Source organism: Megalobrama amblycephala, linkage group LG16, assembly GCF_018812025.1.
Source record: "Megalobrama amblycephala isolate DHTTF-2021 linkage group LG16, ASM1881202v1, whole genome shotgun sequence".
NCBI lineage: Eukaryota > Metazoa > Chordata > Actinopteri > Cypriniformes > Xenocyprididae > Megalobrama > Megalobrama amblycephala.
The window spans coordinates 41,497,057-41,517,659 of NC_063059.1; the positions used below are offsets into that span (position 1 = coordinate 41,497,057).

Consider the following 20,603-nt stretch of genomic DNA (forward strand, 5'->3'; position numbering starts at 1 on the left):
ATCCAAACACCTTCTCCACACACATATGAACTCTACTACTGTTCTTCAAGCACAAAACACACTAAAAACTGCTGTTCTCCACACATACACAGACTAATATGCCTGAAATCTCCCAAACACATACAGACTAAGCTGTTGTCCAGAACAAAACTGTTGTTCTTTCAGACACATACAAACTAAACCAGCTTTTCTCACAGATGCAAACTGTTGTTCTTCAAACCCAGACTAAACTGATGATTGCAACATAAACTACACCTTTCTCCCCAAAAAACACAGAAACAAACTGCAGTTCTTCAAACACAGACATACTTGTTCTCCTTAAAACAGACTAAACTGTCAATTCCAACACATATAAATTAAATCCTCTGTTCTTCAAACATGTACAGACTATTCTGCTGTTCTTCATTAATTGCCCTTGACAGAAACTAAACAGCTGTTTTGCTTATTGATATCACCTCTTTCAAAGGATCTGATATATATATATATATATATATATATATATATATATATATATATATATATATATATATATATATATATATATATAATGTGTGTACATGCATATACAGTATATGGTTTGCTGAAGTGTTGTATATTAGTGAATCTCACCTCTATATGACGCGGGGCGGATGGACAGCGTTTCTCTCCTCGAGCTCTCACGCATTTGCGTCTCCCGCGGCTCGGTTCCGTTCACACCCCCGTCAAGTCCAAACACACACCGGTAAGAGCCCTCCGTGAGAGAACAGCTCCGTTCTGTTGCGCTCGAGCTGGAGGCATTAAAGGATGAAAAGCACATGCGGAAACAAGCTTTATAAACGAGCCACCGGGTGCGCAACGAGCTCTGATTGGACAGATCCAGTTCTGACCCCGCCCACAACGATTATGATGGACCGTGTGGCTGTACGAGAGAGAAACAAGCGTGTGTGTGTGTGTGTGGACAAAATTTTCTTCCTAAGTGAGCTAAATGCAACTAAATGTAAAAATATATAATAAAAATAATAATAATAATAAAAAAAACTTTTTTAGCTGAAAATGTCTCCAGAAATTAAATCTGTCAAACCAAATCCTCCTTCAGCTGACAAATTAAAATAATACATTCTAATACATTAAATAGTGCTTATTTAATAAATAAAATACATAAAAATTAAAAAGGGGATATTTTCCACAAAGACTTTGATTCGTTTTTTTCACATTCATTTCAATTCACATTTATTTGTATAGCGCTTTTCACGATACATATCATTTCAAAGCAGATTCACAGAGAATGCATGTCAAGTCAACATCACAATTTAAAGAATGCAGTTAATGCAAATAAAGTAGGCAATTAATTTACAATCACTGTTAGCAGTTTAACTGAAGGTAGAAGCAATGAGCTCCTGGAAAAATGAATTACATATTAACAATAATTAGGATATATAGAATTATTTTTAATCACAATTATCTTATCAAATGCACAAAAAGCTGGAAAAAAGTCTCTATTTAGATATTTATACTGTATAAATCTGTTGTGAGAGTCATATTTTGCTCTCAAGTCAGCAAGTTTAACCTCAATCCATCACACACACACACACACACACACACACACACACACACACACACACAGGAGGAGAGTGCAATAATTCTCTTACTTGTGCAACATCTTCATCTCGGGTCTCTGGGGTGATCACAGATGCACGGCTTGTTTACAGCGGGATAAAAGCGCGTGTTCATCTCTTCTTTTGATACTGTCGTGTTTGGCCTCTCTGGGATTGAACCTCATCTCTGCAGTTACTGCAGGCCGTACAAGAGCGCAGATTTCCCTTAAAGATATTGATGCTGTAGGAGGAAATATCTTTCATCGCAGGCCTATAGCTCTGATTAAAACCATGTTTATCATCTTTTAGATTTGTAATGTAGATGACACAATGAACACTGCAAAAACAAGATGTTTTTAGGAACACTGGTTTGTATCCTGATAGAAAAACCAGGTGGTTTGACGTCATCAGGACGTGCATCAGGTGAAGTTTGGCTAGAGGTCCGACACTGAGAAACCAATCCAGAAATCTGAGAGCTGAAGACGAGGTCAGTGACAGAGGGAAAGTTCTCAGGACGGATTCTCAGTTACAAACACACACTCGTGTGTCTGAGTGAGGACGCTTACAGAATTAACTTTCTCCTGTAGTGAACGCTCAGATTTTTTGTCCTCTGTGTCGTATCAGATCACATCAGCCACTGATGCTTTTACAGCTACCAAATGACACACAAAAACTAAATCTGCGACACCCCGAAATCAAAAGAAATGGTAACACTTTAAAATAAGGTTAAACTGCTTGGTTACAAACATTCTTCCAAATATCTTCCTTTGTGCACAGCTGAACAAATAAATTTATACAGGTTTGGAACAAATTGAGGGTGAGTAAATGATGACAGAATTTTCATTTTTGGATGAACTATTCCCCTTTAACATTAGTAAATGCATTAACAAAATATAAATCTCATTAACAAAATATACATCCATTTGATTTTGGAATAAAATATGTTTTTGCTCAAAAACCACAACGAGAAGCTTTTCTGAAAATCTAAATCGATATAGTGTGAGGGACGTACTGTATGAAGTATAAATATACAGCAGAGAAAATCTGCTGCAACATTTTCACTCAACTTTTTAATGATTACACGCTTTTATTCTCTTTGATGCTTTCTGCATGTTCTCTCTCTCAACTCTGCAGTGTAAGAGTGTGCTGTGTTACAGCGCCACCTGTAGGTCAGCACAATCTCTTCATCTACCTGATTGCACATCAATGCCACAGAGAGAGAGGGAAAAAGATGTTGCCTTGTTGTTTAATAAGGAAGCATCATATTAACTGAAATGGAGATCCATTTGAAACACTAGACTAATGAGCATAAAAATATACAGCACACACAGATATTGTGTAGAAGAGTAACATTTTCACTGAGCTCATCAGATTCTCTATAGAGAACTTAAGGTATTTAAAGCTGCAGTCTGTAAGTTTTTCCTCTTTGTCGCCATCTCTGTTCAAAACCTGCAATTGCAGTTATTTGAGGAATTATCATCTTTACGTGGGTTGTGCATTGGCACGACTCCTCAGCATGGATGAATCTAATGTTTGCTGTCAATCACCACATCGGTGTGGATACTTCGGAAACACAGATAAATAATCTTGGAAGTGTGACCAAAATAGGAATTTTCACCGGAAAATGTCATCTGAACAAGTAAGTAACAAATCTGCCACTTTTGTTCTAACTGAGGAGAAAAAAGCATTACAACAAATCACACTATGGTGATTAAATCTAATGATCGCTTAGCTCATATCACATCAAACCATGCAAATTATTATTACTGTTATACTTTATTCTCAAATTGTTAATGTTAACAACATCAGCATTGCGTGACTGTGTATTAGCGTTACCTGTAAATTTCAGTTTCTGTACAGTCTAATGTTCTCTAACGTTAATTTGTCATACCATACAATCCGCCATCAAAATGATGTTTAATTATTTCAGCTGCTGTGAGAAAAGGCTATAAATGATCCGCCTCACATGTGATATAGCCTAGCTGGGACTCCTTCTTTATGTAAACAGACGTGATGTAATGACACATAGATGAACGGCAGCCTGCTCGAATTTCCCACGGAAACCCACCAGTATCGCTCAAATTATAAAACATTATTACAAGCTTACCGTTGCGAATCAGGCAAAGGTAAGGAGATGGTTTTGAACACTGGCTGATTATGTACTTGCTCAAAAATTGATTTTGGATCATTTTTAACCAAAAAAAAGTTGCGGACTGCAGCTTTAATGTCAGAATTATATTATGCAAGTTCACAAACACATGCACAAGTACAAGCGCACAGCCTTGCTGTAGCCTAAATATAGTAACATGCATTACGTTACTGTAACGAGGTAACAAATCTCAATGCAAGGCAATAAAGCTTTTTTTTTTCCATGTGTGCCATTATATACAGGTCCTGGTCATATAATTAGAATATCAAAAAGTTGATTTATTTCACTAATTCCATTCAAAAAGTGAAACTTGTATATTATATTCATTCATTACACACAGACTGATATATTTCAAATGTTTATTTCTTTTAATTTTGATGATTATAACTGACAACTAAGGAAAATCCCAAATTCAGTATCTCAGAAAATTAGAATATTACTTAAGGCCAATACAAAGAAAGGATTTTTAGAAATCTCGGCCAAATGAAAAGTATGAACATGAAAAGTATGAGCATGTACAGCACTCAATACTTAGTTGGGGCTCCTTTTGCCTGAATTACTGCAGCAATGCGGCGTGGCATGGAGTCCATCAGTCTGTGGCACTGCTCAGGTGTTATGAGAGCCCAGGTTGCTCTGATAGTGGCCTTCAGCTCTTCTGCATTGTTGGGTCTGGCATATCGCATCTTCCTCTTCACAATACCCCATAGATTTTCTATGGGGTTAAGGTCAGGCGAGTTTTCTGGCCAATTAAGAACAGGGATAACATGGTCCTTAAACCAGGTACTGGTAGCTTTAGCACTGTGTGCAGGTGCCAAGTCCTGTTGGAAAATGAAATCTGCATCTCCATAAAGTTGGTCAGCAGCAGGAAGCATGAAGTGCTCTAAAACTTCCTGGTATATGGCTGCGTTGACCTTGGACCTCAGAAAACACAGTGGACCAACACCAGCAGATGACATGGCACCCTAAACCATCACTGACTGTGGAAACTTTACACTGGACCTCAAGCAACGTGGATTGTGTGCCTTCCTCCAGACTCTGGGACCCTGATTTCCAAAGGAAATGCAAAATTTACTTTCATCAGAGAACATAACTTTGGACCACTCAGCAGAAGTCCAGTCCTTTTTGTCTTTAGCCCAGGTGAGACGCTTCTGACCCTGTCTGTTGTTCAAGAGTGGTTTGACACAAGGAATGCGACAGCTGAAACCCATGTTTTGCATACGTCTGTGCGTAGTGGTTCTTGAAGCACTGACTCCAGCTGCAGTCCACTCTTTGTGAATCTCCCCCACATTTTTGAATGGGTTTTGTTTCACAATCCTCTCCAGGGTGCGGTTATCCCTATTGATTGTACACTTTTTTCTACCACATCTTTTCCTTCCCTTCGCCTCTCTATTAATGTGCTTGGACACAGAGCTCTGTGAACAGCCAGCCTCTTTTGCAATGACCTTTTGTGTCTTGCCCTCCTTGTGCAAGGTGTCAATGGTCGTTTTTTGAACAACTGTCAAGTCAGCAGTCTTCCCCATGATTGTGTAGCCTACAGAACTAGACTGAGAGACCATTTAAAGGCCTTTGCAGGTGTTTTGAGTTATTGAAGTATTTGAGTATTGAAGACACCAGGTGTCTTCAATATTGAACCTTTTCACAATATTCTAATTTTCTGAGGTACTGAATTTGGGCTTTTCCTTAGTTGTCAGTTATAATCATCAAAATTAAAAGAAATAAACATTTGAAATATATCAGTCTGTGTGTAATGAATGAATATAATATACAAGTTTCACTTTTTGAATGGAATTAGTGAAATAAATCATAAAGCTTTTTGATGATATTCTAATTATATGACCAGCACCTGCAGGTAGTTATAAGCATGCATAACTTTAACTAATTTGCTCAGTGCTGTATCTGTTTACACTCTATATCTTCTTTTTCATCAACAAAAAACAACCACTTCACAGCATCTTCAGTATATAATGTTACTTATTTGCAGTGACTGGTCAACCATCTGCATCTTAAATGCACCATTAATTATTTAATGCTCTTACATATGCATATATATTTATAATTTATTGCTATTCGCACTTCTTGTTAGAGGTTTCAGGCATTTTAAAGCAGCATAATTACTGCCTAGAACAGCAGGAGTGTACAAAACCTGTGTGATGTACTGAAATACTGAGGTACACTAGCTCCCTAGCCAGCTAACACGTAAAGTTATGTAAATGTTCAGATAAAACGTCCTTAAAATAACATTCACAGATGAAACATTATTAATGTTTGATATGACATTGAGAGAAAGTGTTCTGAGAACCATGAGGATTTGTGTTTTTCCCCCTGTGGAAAGCAGCGCTTCATCTGCCGCGCGACAGCTCGCCTGTTCCTGTCTACCTGTCGACAGGTGTAACAAATCCATGCAAATGCACCGTAACATGCTTAACCAAGACCGCCACACTCTCTCAGGTTTGATGAGAAGCACAGCAGATGTTCTAACTGTTACATTAATGACTCACGGGCTGCTAAAAATAACCAGTCTTTGGCTGTGATTTATTATTTATGAGCGTGTGTGTGATGACATCAAATCTGCCCCGCCCCCCACCTGTCTTTAATTAGCCACACCGATCAGAGAGATCAAACAGTAACAAACGTAAGAAACACACCTGAAATACGCACGTCGTTTACAGACTCTGCCTGAGATGACGTCAATAGGATATTCATGAAATGTTTTCATCAATAACAGTCAGATTCAGATTAAAGTTAAGAATCAACATAAAATCAAAATGCTCTGTTTAATTTTATAATTTATTTCATGATTAATCAGTGCACAGCAAACAAACTTATAATATTAACCAGTAAAGGATCCAATCATATTTTGATACAATCAAGTCCCATTCTATTTATTTCTCACTCAAAATTCTGTTTAATTTAATAATACATCCATCCCAACTAACAAAAACACATTCTAATGTTCCCATTAAGTTATGAAAACTTTATTTTTTCTGAACGTTCTTTGAACATTCAAATTGGCCAGTTATTATGTTTTGAAAACATTTTCTCTTGGTTATGTGATCTTTAAGGGAACATTCCATTTTAGAATTTTGAAAACATTATGTGAATGTTACATCTGAATGTTCTCTGAACGTTCTAAAACATGTAACATTTAAAAATGTTAGATCATCCAACTATGAATGACATTTAAATAAACATATTTGTTCTAATGTTTTGAGAATTATTAAACACTGAATAACTTATCTATACACGTTACTGGAATAATGTTTGCCAGAATGTTCAGAGAACTTTCCCTGTTTGCTAGGATGCAGTTTTAACATTTTTATTTATTAAATTTAAAGAAATTTTAAGAATAGAACTTCTGATCATCTTTTCTTCTTTACTGACATATATCAGAGTGAAAGAACTTTACAGACGCGAGTGTAGCTGATAAAATACACACTTAAAACTGTATTTTAAATGTGTTCTTTCCACTAGTCTGAAAGAAGAAATGGTATGGAAGCAAAATAGAGCTCAAAACTGACCAGTGCGTAAGAAAATAAGTTTTTGCCTGAAGTGTCTTGCCTTAAAGGGGTTGTGAATTAAGAAATCAACTTTTCCTTGAGCTTTTGATATATAAGAGGTCATCATAATATCCTGTAAGATTCAGAACTGAAAATTTCCAATAAAAGCTTTTATTGACACCAGACCCAGAGAACGACTGATCCTGGAATGTTCCTATCTATGAAAGATAGGTGAAACTCCGCCTCCACTGAAGAAACTCCGCCCACTTCATCAATGCAACATTAGCCCCACCCACTGGCATGTTAGTGAGGATGAGGAGGAGAGAAGAGCGATACAGGACTAAAACAACATTACCTTTCAAAGGATCCTAATGCAGGAATATGGTTATTTATTTTCAACATTGTGAATGTCTCAGTTGAGCTTTATTTATTTGTATTCAGTACATTTCACTGTGGATTCTTTGGTAAATCAAGCGCATTTCAGACTTTTACGACATGGACTCGACAGTAATGCAACAACATGGAAGTAACTGTGTTAATTCTAATGCCTGATCTGATTTTAAAGATACATGTACAGTCAGATGATCTTTGTCTGTGTGTCAGTAAATCAAACCAGTGACTAAATGCTCAACTTCATGTTCTTTCTCTAGGTAGGATAAAAATAAACTATTATTTAAATGGTGATTAAATTATATATAGAACACATTTAAAAAACGCTCCCTTTGCAATCGCTGGAGCTGTCAATCAAACAGCACAAGTTTATCAGTGACTGAGTTCTGGACTCATGCCAAAACTTTGGTTTTATTCATCGAATCTCTTAGTTTCTTCGCGTTTGCACTGTTAGTTACAATTAAAGCATTTGTTAGTGTGTAGAAATTGAGTTGCAATGACGAGATCACTGCTTTCAGGCATTCAACAACATGTCTGTGATCGACTACAATGTTCATCACTGCAACCTTTCATGCCATGATCTAAATATAATCAACACTTTTCACGATTAGTTAACCTTGAGAGCTGTAATAGTAAAAACATGCTAAAAAGTTTTCGAGAGAGTAATACTTAGCTATTTCATAGACAAAGAGATGTTAGCCAATCACAGCAGTGGGCGTTTACACTGAAGTCTCACAGAGACACGCCCCTTAAAACAGAGCGTTCAAATCAGAGGCTAAAATCAGGGTAGGAATAATGCCTTTTATTTCTAAATTATAACAATTTTTGATGTAAAATACATACTAACATTATAAGTGCACCCCATGGAACATTATAAAAATTAAAACAATGCAGTTCATGACCCCTTTAAAGGTTTATTTCAAATTCTCAAATTATGATTGATTGGTGAATATCTGCTGCTGCCTCTCTCAGTGCAGTAAAACACTCATCAATGCACTCAGCATCACCGTCATCATGGCGCAGAGGGGCATGTCGGGGGCGGAGCTCCTCTGGTGAATATTTGTGTAGCCCATCTTAACAGGCTCAGCAGCCACACCGCAGTGTTCCTGATTGGCACCGACGCAGGCCGCGTAAGCCATGGCATGTGCGATGTAGTTCTGCTCATAAACACCCTGGAAGAGATGAGCCATGGGGCCGCGGGCCAACAGCGCCACATCCTCCCCTCCGTGGGTCTCAGACCCCAGCGGGACGGCCGACTGCTGAACATAATCCTTATCGGCTGAGACAGAGAGCCAGAATAAATACTCACAGAACATTGGTGTTTTCAGTGAGCCAAGTGCTGATTTTCTTACCGGTGTCGACGTTGCGGATGTCTGGACGCTTGTTGTTAACGATTTTGTGTCCCGGTCCGTTTCCGTACATCAGAGTTGTGTAGGGTAAAAAGTCAGAGGCAAAGATTGTAGATTTACCTGAGAAACAACAGAGACGATAGTGAGGATTATTAGAATGATTAGTTCAGTCACTGAGATACTATTACAGTTTTTATAAATAGTTTATGCTCACAACAAATATTTTCTGTATGAAAACTGCTGTAATAATGATCAATCTCAGATGCACACATGAACAGAAACATACCCAGAATGCTGTTCCCTCTGAACGGGTAGCCGTTAAAGGTAAATGCGTGGGAGTGGTCAGCCGTGACGACTGTCAAAGTCTCTTCCTCATTGGTCAGCTCCAGTCCGCGGGCTACAGCTTCATCAAGGGCAACCGCCTCATGCAGCGCCATGGAGGCGCGACTGTCGTGGTGTCCCTGATCAATACGGCCACCTGTGAAAGAACACGAAGACCATGGATGGATGAATATGGATGGATGGATAGATTGGTTGGATGGGTGAATATGGGTGGATGAATACGGATGGATGAATGAATATGGATGATATATATCGGTGGATGGATGGAATAATGGATGGATGGAATAATGGATGGAGGGTTGGATGGGCGGATAGATAGATGATGGATTGATGGATGGATATGGGTGGATGGATGAATACAGATGGATGGATGGATGGATGGCTGGATGGATGAATATTGATGGATGGATGGATGATATGGGTGGCTGAATATGGATGGATGGATGAATACAGATGGATGAATGAATATGGATGGATGGATAGATAAATATGGATGATGGATGGTTGATTTTTTATGGATGATGTATGAATATGGATGGATGGATGAATATGGATGGAGGGATGGATGGGCAGATGGATAGACGATGGATTGATGGATGATATGGATGGATGGATGAATGAACATCAAAGGATGGATAGATGGATGGATGGGGTGGATAGATGGATGGATGAATGGATATGGGTGAATGGATGAATATGGATGATGGATGAATGAATATCGATGGATGGATGAATATGGATGGATGATAGATGGATGAATATGGATGATATATATCAGTGGATGGATGGAATAATGGATGGAGGGAAGGATGGGCGGATGGATAGATGATGGATTGATGGATGAATATGGGTGGATGGATGGATGGATGGATGATGGATGGATGAATGAATATTGATGGATGGATGGATGATATGGGTGGATGAATATGGATGAATGGATGAATACAGATGGATGAATGAATATGGATGGATGGATGGATGGATGGATGGATGGATAGATGAATATGGATGATGGATGGATGATTTTTTTATAGATGAATGAATATGGATGGATGGATGGATGGGCAGATGGATAGACGATGGACGGATATGGATGGATGGATGAATGAACATCGAAGGATGGATGGATGAATGGATATGGGTGGATGGATGAATACGAATGATGGATGAATGAATATCGAAGGATGGATGGATGGATGGGGTGGATGGATAGATGATGGATGGATTGATGAATATGGATGGATGGATGGATGGATGAATATTTATGGATAGATATGGATGATATATATGGATGGATGGATATAAATGGATGGATATGGATGGATGAATATGAATAGAAGGATGAATATGGATGGATAGATCAATGAATGGATATAGATGATGGATGGATGGATGAATATGGATGGATGGATGGATGAATATGGATGAATGAATATGGATGAATGGATGGATGATTTGATATGGATGGATGATTGGGTTGTTTTTTTGGTTGATTTGTTATATGTTTGATAGATTGGTTGGTTGTCAGTTGATTACCTTCTACCAGCAGGAAGAATCCTTTGGGATTTTTTCTCAGGATCTGAATGGCTTTCTCTGTGGTCTCTGAGATAGATGGATCCATGCTGTGGTCTCTCTCCGCATCAAACCTCAGATCACCGGGCTCAAAGAGGGCTAGAGAGAAAGAGAGGGAACTTTACATAGACTTATTATTATTATAATTTTTTTATAATTAGGGTTATTTTAATTGAAATATAGCTGAAATAAAATAAATACATTTATTAAATATTAAAATTATAAATAAATAAAATAAATATTATGTTATAATTCCTTATGAAAATGTAAAAGTTTTCAGTCAGTTACTGATCAAAATCAAATCATGTGTTTCTTTCTTGCTAAATATTTTTTTGCTCCTGGAACTACTGTTTAAAGGTTTGCTGCATTAAAAATAAAAATAAATATTAGATGGAAAACAATATAAATAAAGATTAAAAAGCTGTCATCAAAATGACAAAAGCACATTAAAAAAAATACAAAAAAAATCTAAATATTAGAATCTATAATAGCATATAATAATAGTACAATTAGACTGGTATAAATCTCATGAGCTCAGTTCCTCTGGTTCAGAAACTCAAACCATTCGAGATCATGCATCTCTGGTGTGAATGAAGGTCTCGTACCCATCAGATAATCAGTCTTTTCAGGGTCCACGGCGTCAAAGTCCGCCTTATTCCACACGTATCTCGCAACCTGCACAAACACGTCAAAGCAAATCCCTTTAAGGCAAGTCATTTCACTCGCCGGCCATCTTTGAAACGCCACTCAGGCAACTATTCCAGTCATGCAAGAGCAGCTCCTCTCTCTCTGAATGGGGAAACATCAAATTCTCCAAAGCTTTTCACCAAGTTTATGATTAAATTGACTGTTGTCTGACAATAACTGCCCCATAAATAGTTTCTAAATGCTCAAATCATGGCAATAAAAGTCTGGACCAGTGCATGTGCAGCGTGCATCTCAGAACATGTGATGACTTCACCAACTGGTGATTGGTTCTTTTATTTAGAAGGCAGGACTTATTCCGCCATCAATCCATCCAATCAAGTCCTGCCTTCTGTGTTTCTCTCTTGCTAAATTTAATGTTTCTCCTGGAAATACTTCACATGCTTCTCTCTCTCTCTTTACCTTTCCCTCCTTCATGCTCAGCCACTCATCGATGAGGTTTCTGTTGTCTTTTCTCTGTCCCTGTGCGCTCAGGTCTTCGGGATACTCCGGATCGGGAAACCCTTTAGGTGTCATGTACTTCCGACCTCCTCCGATGATCACCTGCACACAGAGGCATCTGTTTGCTCGGGAGATTTTATCATTTGAATGCACATAGGGTCAGACATCTCTCTCACACACTCACGTCTATGTCTGTGTTTCGGAGCAGCTGTGAGGCGATATCCATGCAGCCTTCGGCGACTGCAGAAGCCGGCAGGTCGGCGTCTCCGTACCACGTGCGGCTGGCGCTGTGAGCGTATGTAGCAGCAGGCGTGGCGTGTTGAACGCGTGTTGTTGTCACTATGCCCACAGACTTCCCTTAAGAGACACCCAAAAAACATTACTTAGACACAAACACACATTGAGCTGCCCTGAGCTCAGCAGCACTCGGATTTAAGGCCCGTTCACACCAAGGATGATAACTATAATGATAAATATAGCTGCAAGCAGCAATCAAGGGGCCAAACATGAAAAAAGGCATGATGAGTTATGCAAGCATGGCTGGGCGCTTCAGAGCAACTGCAATGAGTACTTTAGATTTTATTTTTTTTTTAGGCAAAAAGGCTGAGAAATCAGAAATACAATCACTAGTAATACGATTTAATTGCTTACTTTTTACCAATAGGTGGCACTCTTACCAAACGTACCAAGTGTCAAAGTGTTGCAGAGTTACAGGTTTGTTGATGCGTTATTCGAGAACAGTTTGGTCAATCAAAAAGCTTTTAATAACTTTTAATTGGAATGGTTTGAAGATAATCTGAGCCAATTTTGGTGAAAATCGGACAAATGGTCTAGGAGTTTTAAAAAGTAGGTTTTCAAAGAAATTCAAAATGGCAGACAGCAAATTTGACCAAATATGGCATAATTGGTATCATTGTTCTAGCTATGACTCAAGAAATCTATCAAGTTTCATTAGAATATTAGCAACTTTTAAAATATCATTATTTTGACCCTAAATGTGGCACTGTTTCAAATCTGAGTAATTTTAGGGCATGGTGCTGATGGCCATCACTGAGTTTCGTAACGATACACTAATTCGTAACAATACACTGCATTTGTAAAAACAGCATTTTATATTAATAAAATTCAAAATGGTTGATGCCCAAAATGTCCAACACTGGAAAATTGGGTATCATTCAACTCGGTATGCAGCATTAAATCAAAAGTTTTATGATTTTTGGGTAAACTGTTCAGAATTTATGAGCAAAAATAGTAATTTTTCATATCTTCTGAGCAGTTTATGGTGCTGTGCTGAAACGCTGCATGTAGCCTCAGGTCATGTTTGTGATAACATGTACCAAGATGTGTCACAATACACTAAAGCTTTGTGGAGATATAGCCTCGCATCTATTTTGAAGTGCTTTTTGTCAAATTTGTTTGGAAATGAGTCGTCTTGAGCCAAGAAATCAGAGGGAAAAAGAATTTTGTTTAGCTTTTATGGATCAAAAGTTATTAGCATAAAACTAAGTGCACTAAGTCCTTCATCTGTGTGCCAATTTTCACCATTTTCCCGCAAGTTCTATGGGCTGCAATTGACTGGAGTGGAAGTAGACATTGAAAAATGAAGAATAACAAGAATACTAACGGATACAATAAGTACAGAATAAAAAAAAAAAAGGCTGAAATTAGTCTAATAATAAGAATAAATTATAATTTTCTCATACCCAAAGCGCTAGATTAAATTAAAATTAAATATTAAATATTGTCTAAATTATTAGACTAAAATTAAAACCGAACAATCAATCAGTTTTTTCTTTGTTGCAACTGACTGCTAGTAATTATCTGATATGCAGATTATTAGAGCATTTTGTAACACAACCTCCATCATGAAAACCAGCCAACGATGAATTAAATTTATTTTTAAAATCTTAAATTATTCAGTGTGATCATGAATGAAATGAGAAAGAAGATAAATGAATTAATTTAGCAGGCTAGATTTAATGGATGATTGATGAGCTTCATTTTTGAAGCATTTTCAGATGGAAAGAGACGCTTCAACTGCAAAAAGACACACTTACAGGAGGAAAGACGCATGAAATATGAGCAAAAACGCTCTCTCTGCTGATAATGATATCAAGCAGGGATTCTCAAACTGTTTTGCCAGCCGAACCCATTTGAGCTAAAATATTTAATTGAGGATTTTAAGTTAATATGTCAATAATTTAACAACACATCTGCATGTTCACGGTTCTCCCCAGCTATTACATTTATGTTCTAAAAACATTGTAGAAACAGTGATTTGCAATGTTTCTAAAATGTTAAAATGTCATGTTTTATAAAATGTTATTTAAAAGGTTCTGATAATATTAATCATAAGGAATATTCTAATCATAAGGAATGTTCTAAAAACATTTTCTCTCAATGTTATGATAACGTTCATTAAGTAAAAACAACATCATAGAGACGTTCCGTGCTTATCTCAACATTATGAGAACGCATATCAAAGTCAAGTCACCTTTATTTTTATAGTGCTTTATAAAATAGAAATTGTTTCTAAGCAGCCTCACAAAAATAAACAGGAAAGGAACAGAGTTATGATGCTAATTTAAATAAGTCATAATAATATCCTTGTTCAGCTCAATTCAGTTATTAATAATGCTATATGAACATTCTTTAAATGTTATAACATTAAAACATTTATAAATGTTTTAACTGAAAATTTTGTATTTTAATTAATTGTTAGCTTTACATCAACTCACAAACAGTAATATAAAATATTTACTGTTTGAAAACACACACACACACACAGATTGTGTCAGCACCGCTCTGTTTATGGCTTGAATAACAAAGATAGAAGATAATATTTTGAAAGAGAGAAGATAAGCTCACACCTGAAACACACTCAGATAAGTCATTGCGTGCAGAAGGAATAAAGTGAGAATGCTGGCTGTGTAATCTTTCTGGGAAACAGAAACCTTTGGGTTTGAGTGACAGTTTGCTTTTTTTTAAGAGTGAAATCCTGTGTTTCCGTACCTGCGTCTTTAGCCCATTTGAGGATGGACGTGACCTCGTTGCCCTTCTGCGAGCGACACACACCGTTACGAGCGGCTGCGCTCACGCCAACAGTGTTCAGGTTGGTTTTGACTCCACACAGATACGCTGTAGCCGTCGCTGCACTGTCAGGAATCTGAAAATCCACTGAGTAAACCTACAAGCAAACAAGCACAAACACACACTTTGAGCAACTGGCAGATTGACGCAGAGTTATTATCATTAAGACAAACTATTGAAAAATTTTCCTGATTGAAATAACACGGGATTATCTGTTTGACTGGCCAATGACAGGCTTAAGGAAACCTGTGTGAAGACAGTGTTACCTTAGCAAGACCCACATACGGGAACGTGTCCATATTCATGACGGTCTCCTCTCCCGAGCGCTTCTGTAACTGACCCTTTAGGATGCGGGCGGCCGTGATGGTGGTCACACCCATACCTGTCCAAAACACACACTCCATCAGATCCACAGGACACTCACGGACTATCAGCTGCGTGTTGCACACCAACACCTGAAATGGCCTGATCTGATTGACTGATTTTGATTGGTCAGGGCAGTGTCCGGTTTTATATGCATTGGTCAATTTGGAGATTTTGGTCTATTTTCTGTCTGTATAACATTTAGAGTAGTGGAAAGAAAACATCCAAAATACACGTTTAATTTTTGATTGCACTTTATCTATTTGCGTCTGTAAATTTCAATTTCAATACACATCTTTAAAAAGTTTTTTCTCCACTTCAGCAGCACTTACATACACCAAAACTTACAGTTTTATTCCTATCTATATTCTGAAGGTTTTTACTGAGGGGTTTGTTCATATAACATTCGCCTGATAAATATTTAACATTTCATTTCTAAAAATATGGTGAAAATGTATTTTTTCTTCTGGCTGTTGAGAAATATGACTACAAACTATAATAGTAAATAAACAATACCAAAATAATTAACTAATACTATTAAAACATGTTTTATTTGAAATAAAGCTGAAGTAAAATAAAAATAAATATGAGATGAACAACTTAAACTAAACAAAAATGAGAAATGTTGCTTTTTCAACTAACTGAAAGTTAGTGAAGTTGAAGCACTAAAATTACTAACTGGAAATAAAGTAAAACTGTGCTAAAACTGAAATAAAAATGATTTTTTTTTTTTTTTTTTTTTTTAAAGCACATAATTACTACAAATCCCTATCTATTCTGTGATGTTTTTACAGAGGGTTTATATTTAACATTTTATTCCTAAATCATTGTGAAAAAGTTTTTATAAATAATACAATATGATAAAATATGCAAATAATGCTAAAATATTTGTTAAAATAAAACTATTACAACTTTTTAAATTTTTTTTATCATTTATGGAGTGATAAAAATGTCCAAAATCCCCCTCTGTAAAAACAAACTTTAACAAAATAATAAAAAAATTGAATTGAAAGAATTTGGCTTTATCCAATGATCAGATTTCGACTCTGGAAATGTATGTACATTAGTGAATATTTATAAAAAAATGCATCATTTGCATATATAAATAACATTTCAGAAAACTTGTAATACGACACAATTGTCTTAATGTACTGCAATTAATAAACTGGGGAAGTATGATGAGATCTTACATTATTCATGTGTATGTGTCTTGTTTTAATAAAAAGTTGCATCACTTTGTTGAATGTCATAAATCACTCTTACCATCTCCCAGAAACAGCACAATGTTTTTGGCCACATTAGTGTTGAGTGTCCTGCCGAGAGCCGAACGCAGAGTGTTCTGAGCCGAACTCCTCCAGAACTCTGGGTTCTCCTCTTCAGCTGAGAGAAGGACATACAAACGTTACACAGTTTCGTGCAAGACAAACATAAAAACACAACTACCAAAAAAAAAAACTCTCTTCTGCATTACTTTTACAGATAAAGGTTCTTCAGCAGTTCTCAGGTTCTCATCAAGAACTGTTTTCTCCTCATTCAGTTGCTTTATGGATTTTGGAAGATTAAAAGAAGTTCTTGATGTTTCAGTCTGGGCTTTTCAGATCAGTGTTTTGGTTTTGGGTTATTTTTAAACATTAGATATATGCTTAAAAAAGGTGCCAGGAAGAACCAAAAGGGGTTTCCACAGTGATGCATTTAGCAGATGATTTTATCTAAAAAGACTTGGTGTATTAATTCACCCAAGCAAACACAAATGTATCAACCATTTTATGTTTAAAATATATCTTATTTTTAAAAAAAATGACAAAAACACTTGTCAAAATTACTAATACTTAAACCAAAATGAAAATATAAAAATAAAAGCAGATCCAAAATGTAAATAAATACTATAATAGTATATTAATAACACTAAAATAACACTGTTCTGAAACAAATTTAGTTTTGCTTATTATAGAGGTAAAATAGTTCGCTAATGCAATTTCAGGTTGACTTTAACTCCAGTGATACAATCGGGATATAAAACCCTTTCTGGTTCTACCTGGAATGTTTATTTTTAAGATGAAAAGATGGAATATGTTTTATTTCATGCATGCATGAATGATTGAACAAATTAATGCATGAATATCACCTGTAAAGCTTCAGATATTGTCATCATTATATAATCTACAGCATCTTCTGCAACCAAAGGGGGGAAAGCTTTTAAAAAAACATCATTTAGTATGATTTTTCAGCCGTTTTCCTCATGGGGACCAAAAAATGTCAAGGATTTTGGATATTGGCATCTTTGTTGGGACATTTTGTCCTCATAACGTAGGGTTTACGAGGACCACAGACTAATTAATACGTACAGCACATCACATACGTGTTTTTACACATTGACTTTGTTGTTTTGCTCTGCGGTTTGTGCTCATATGCAAAAGGAAAGATAATTTTCTCGATAATTTCTCCCAGACAGCAGTGTGAGATCAAATGGACAAAAACTTGCTGCTTCTCAGATGTTTCTTGTGGGAAAACGAGCCCAGAGAATCAAAGACAGCAGCTGTCTGAAGACAGAAGCGCAGGAACCCTTCAGAACGACTCTAAATGACTTTGATGTGGAGTGGATCCTCTTGAATGTGGACTGGAGTGGATCTAATTCACTTTGTAGGCAGTGAGCCGCGGGCATTGATTAGAAAAACAGCTCAAAACTCAAACCTACACACACTCTTCAGATGAAAAGCGCTCACACACCCCGCAGCTCAAACTGGAGATGGTTACACAACTACTCGTCTATCTCTCTTGCGGTCTGTCTGAATATTATGACACACTACAGCTACAGTATGACCAAAAACAGTTGTTCATATGCTTCATATTTTTCTGGAAACTGATACACATTTTATTTCCCAGGATTCTTTGATGAATAGAAAGTTCAAAAGAGCAGGATTTATTTGAAATAGAAATCTTTTGTAACATTATAAATGTCTTTGCTGTCACTTTTGATCCATTTAATGCATCCTTGATGAATGAAAGATCATATGAAGGCACTACCATGGTCTGTACATGTCCAAAAACCCCAGATGGAAAAACAAATACTAATGAAAAGAGATGCAGAAGTGAATCGTACCTGTCCCAGAGGTCATGGACGCCAAAGCCAGCAGATAACAGAGGACGGACACACGGACACCAAACATGACAAGACCGCAGCTGGACAATCAGGAAAACACTTACAGAAACTGCATTAATTAGTTCAGACGTGCGACCTCTGACCCTTCTGTGATGCAAACACCATCTCCACCAATCGGATCACAAACAAGTCAAGAGTTCATGGACACAGAGAACCAGTAAACGACTGACAGACGCACTCATGAGGGACTGTAAATGTAAAGTGCATGAATAACTCAACAGTGCCAGATTTATTAGTGATTATTAGTGACTGATATGAAGATATTTATGAGCATTTATGAAACAAGAGCCATAAACGAAGATAAAAACCAACAGATTAACATCACACAGATGAGGTTCACTTATATAACGCAGATAACACACACACACACACACACACACACAAATAACTGACCATATCTCACAGACGACAAAGAACAAAGTATAAACTGATGTGTATCGAATCACAACACAATCTTGTGTAAAGCCTTTATAAAACAAGAAATTGTGCTGCACTTCCTCAAAGAGAGCCTTTTAAAAGTCTGAATAAAAAATATTTACATGATTATTTTCAGTGCTCTAAACCACACTCTTAGATGAATAGGCTCTATAGAGAACTTTAAAGAGGACCCATAATGCCCCATTTACAAGATGCAATATAAGTCTCTGGTGTCCCCAGAATGTGTCTGTGAAGTTTCAGCTCAAAATACCCCACAGATCATTTATTATAGCTTGTCAAATTTGCCCTCTATTTGGGTGTGAGCAAAAACACGTCGTTTTTGTGTGTGTCCCTTTAAATGCAAATGAGCTGCTGCTCCAGAAGAGGGCGGAGCTTTAGCAGCTCAACAACAACAAAGCTGGAGAATCTCACGCAGCCAAAATGAGGATTGTCAGTAACGGTGTTCAGCCTTACATTGTTCAAACCGGAGTCGACACTGATGGAGAGACTCAGGAAGAAGTTACAACTTTTAGACGTTTCTGAATGGTTAGTGGATAAATTTATGTAGTTGCTGTGGAGTTGATTCAACTCATCGACTAGCATGTGCCGTCATGTTCATCTTTTGTGCAAAACCAGAATTAGGTGACGAGTCTGTGCCAGTCTGGTGCAGGTTCCTGGACACCATCTCTCAGAACCTGAAATGGGAAAAATCACTGACTCCATTGTGAAAAAGGCTCAGCAGATGTTGAACTTCCTTCACCAGCTGAAGAAGTTGGAGCTGCTGAAGCAGTTATCGAGTCTGTACTCTTTCTTAACTGTCTGGTTTGGTTCAGGTACAAAATCAGATCTCAGAAGATTACAGAGGATGGTTTGGATTGCTGAGAGGATTATTGGTGCTCCCCTGCCCACCCTCCAAGAAATATACTCATCCAGAGTGAGGGAAAAGACTCAGAAAATCCCTCACATCCAAGTAAGTTTTTCTTTGAACTGTTGCCGTCCGTCCGGCACTACAGAGCACTGAGCGCCAGTACAGCCAGGCCCAAGAACAGTTTCTTCCCCCAAGCAATTTACCTCATGAACAGTTAAATGTTATACCAGACCTGTGCAATGATAAATATGAGCAAGATCACTTTTATCACTTATATTTGACAATAAGTCTGCCTCTTTTTACTCCACTCCCTGTAAATTCCAATCTATTCTGCTGTATATTGCACACCTGTACATACAAATGCTTATGTGTCTTTTCACATCTTTATACTGTTTGTACTGTTGTTGTCTGTGCACTGGAAGCTTCCTCTGTCCTCAAAGCAAATTCCTCGTGTGCGCAAACACAATAAAGCTCTTTCTGATTCTGAAGAACCCTAGAGCTCTATATAGAATCCAATTGGAAAGAGCACAAAACTTCTCAAACACTGATAAACTAGCGTTTAAATGTTGTAAATCAGTCATTTACAGACAGAAACGGGGCTGATTATTGATGAAACGATATTGATGATCATTTGCATTAAGACACAAATGAGGCACAATATGAAACTCATCTGTATGAAATAGCCC

At 37.2% G+C, this 20,603-nt stretch overlaps 2 protein-coding genes across 2 annotated transcripts in view; both read right to left on the bottom strand.

Annotated features, from left to right (window-relative positions):
• The window catches only part of fam131ab (family with sequence similarity 131 member Ab), a 31,518-nt gene extending 30,715 nt beyond the window's left edge, over positions 1-803 (bottom strand). The window contains exon 1 of the mRNA XM_048161482.1: positions 610-803. Coding sequence (XP_048017439.1) covers positions 610-796 — 187 coding nt within the window. The 5' untranslated portion in view covers positions 797-803. The remainder of the gene's footprint in view (positions 1-609) is intronic.
• Positions 804-8,430: 7,627 nt separating this feature from the next.
• On the bottom strand, positions 8,431-19,296 carry alp3 (alkaline phosphatase 3). The gene is made up of 11 exons (XM_048161941.1): positions 18,573-19,296; positions 16,736-16,852; positions 15,376-15,491; positions 15,032-15,206; positions 12,204-12,376; positions 11,981-12,121; positions 11,479-11,548; positions 10,838-10,972; positions 9,246-9,437; positions 8,963-9,079; positions 8,431-8,889 (listed from the first exon to the last, which is right to left on the bottom strand). The coding sequence occupies exons 1-11, from the start codon at positions 18,637-18,639 to the stop codon at positions 8,579-8,581; spliced, it is 1,614 nt and encodes a 537-aa protein (XP_048017898.1). The 5' UTR covers positions 18,640-19,296; the 3' UTR covers positions 8,431-8,578.
• Between the last annotated feature and the right edge of the window lie 1,307 nt (positions 19,297-20,603).

What these genes read in the sequence shown, in the direction of transcription:
- alp3 (XM_048161941.1), bottom strand. Translation starts at nt 18,639, where the DNA reads ATGTTTGGTGTCCGTGTGTCCGTCCTCTGTTATCTGCTGGCTTTGGCG. An exon ending in GTCCATGACCTCTGGGACAG is followed by an intron (nt 16,853 to 18,572) that starts GTACGATTCACT and finishes TCCTTCTCTCAG; the next exon opens with CTGAAGAGGAGAACCCAGAG. An exon ending in CATCCGCAACGTCGACACCG is followed by an intron (nt 8,890 to 8,962) that starts GTAAGAAAATCA and finishes TCTCTGTCTCAG; the next exon opens with CCGATAAGGATTATGTTCAG.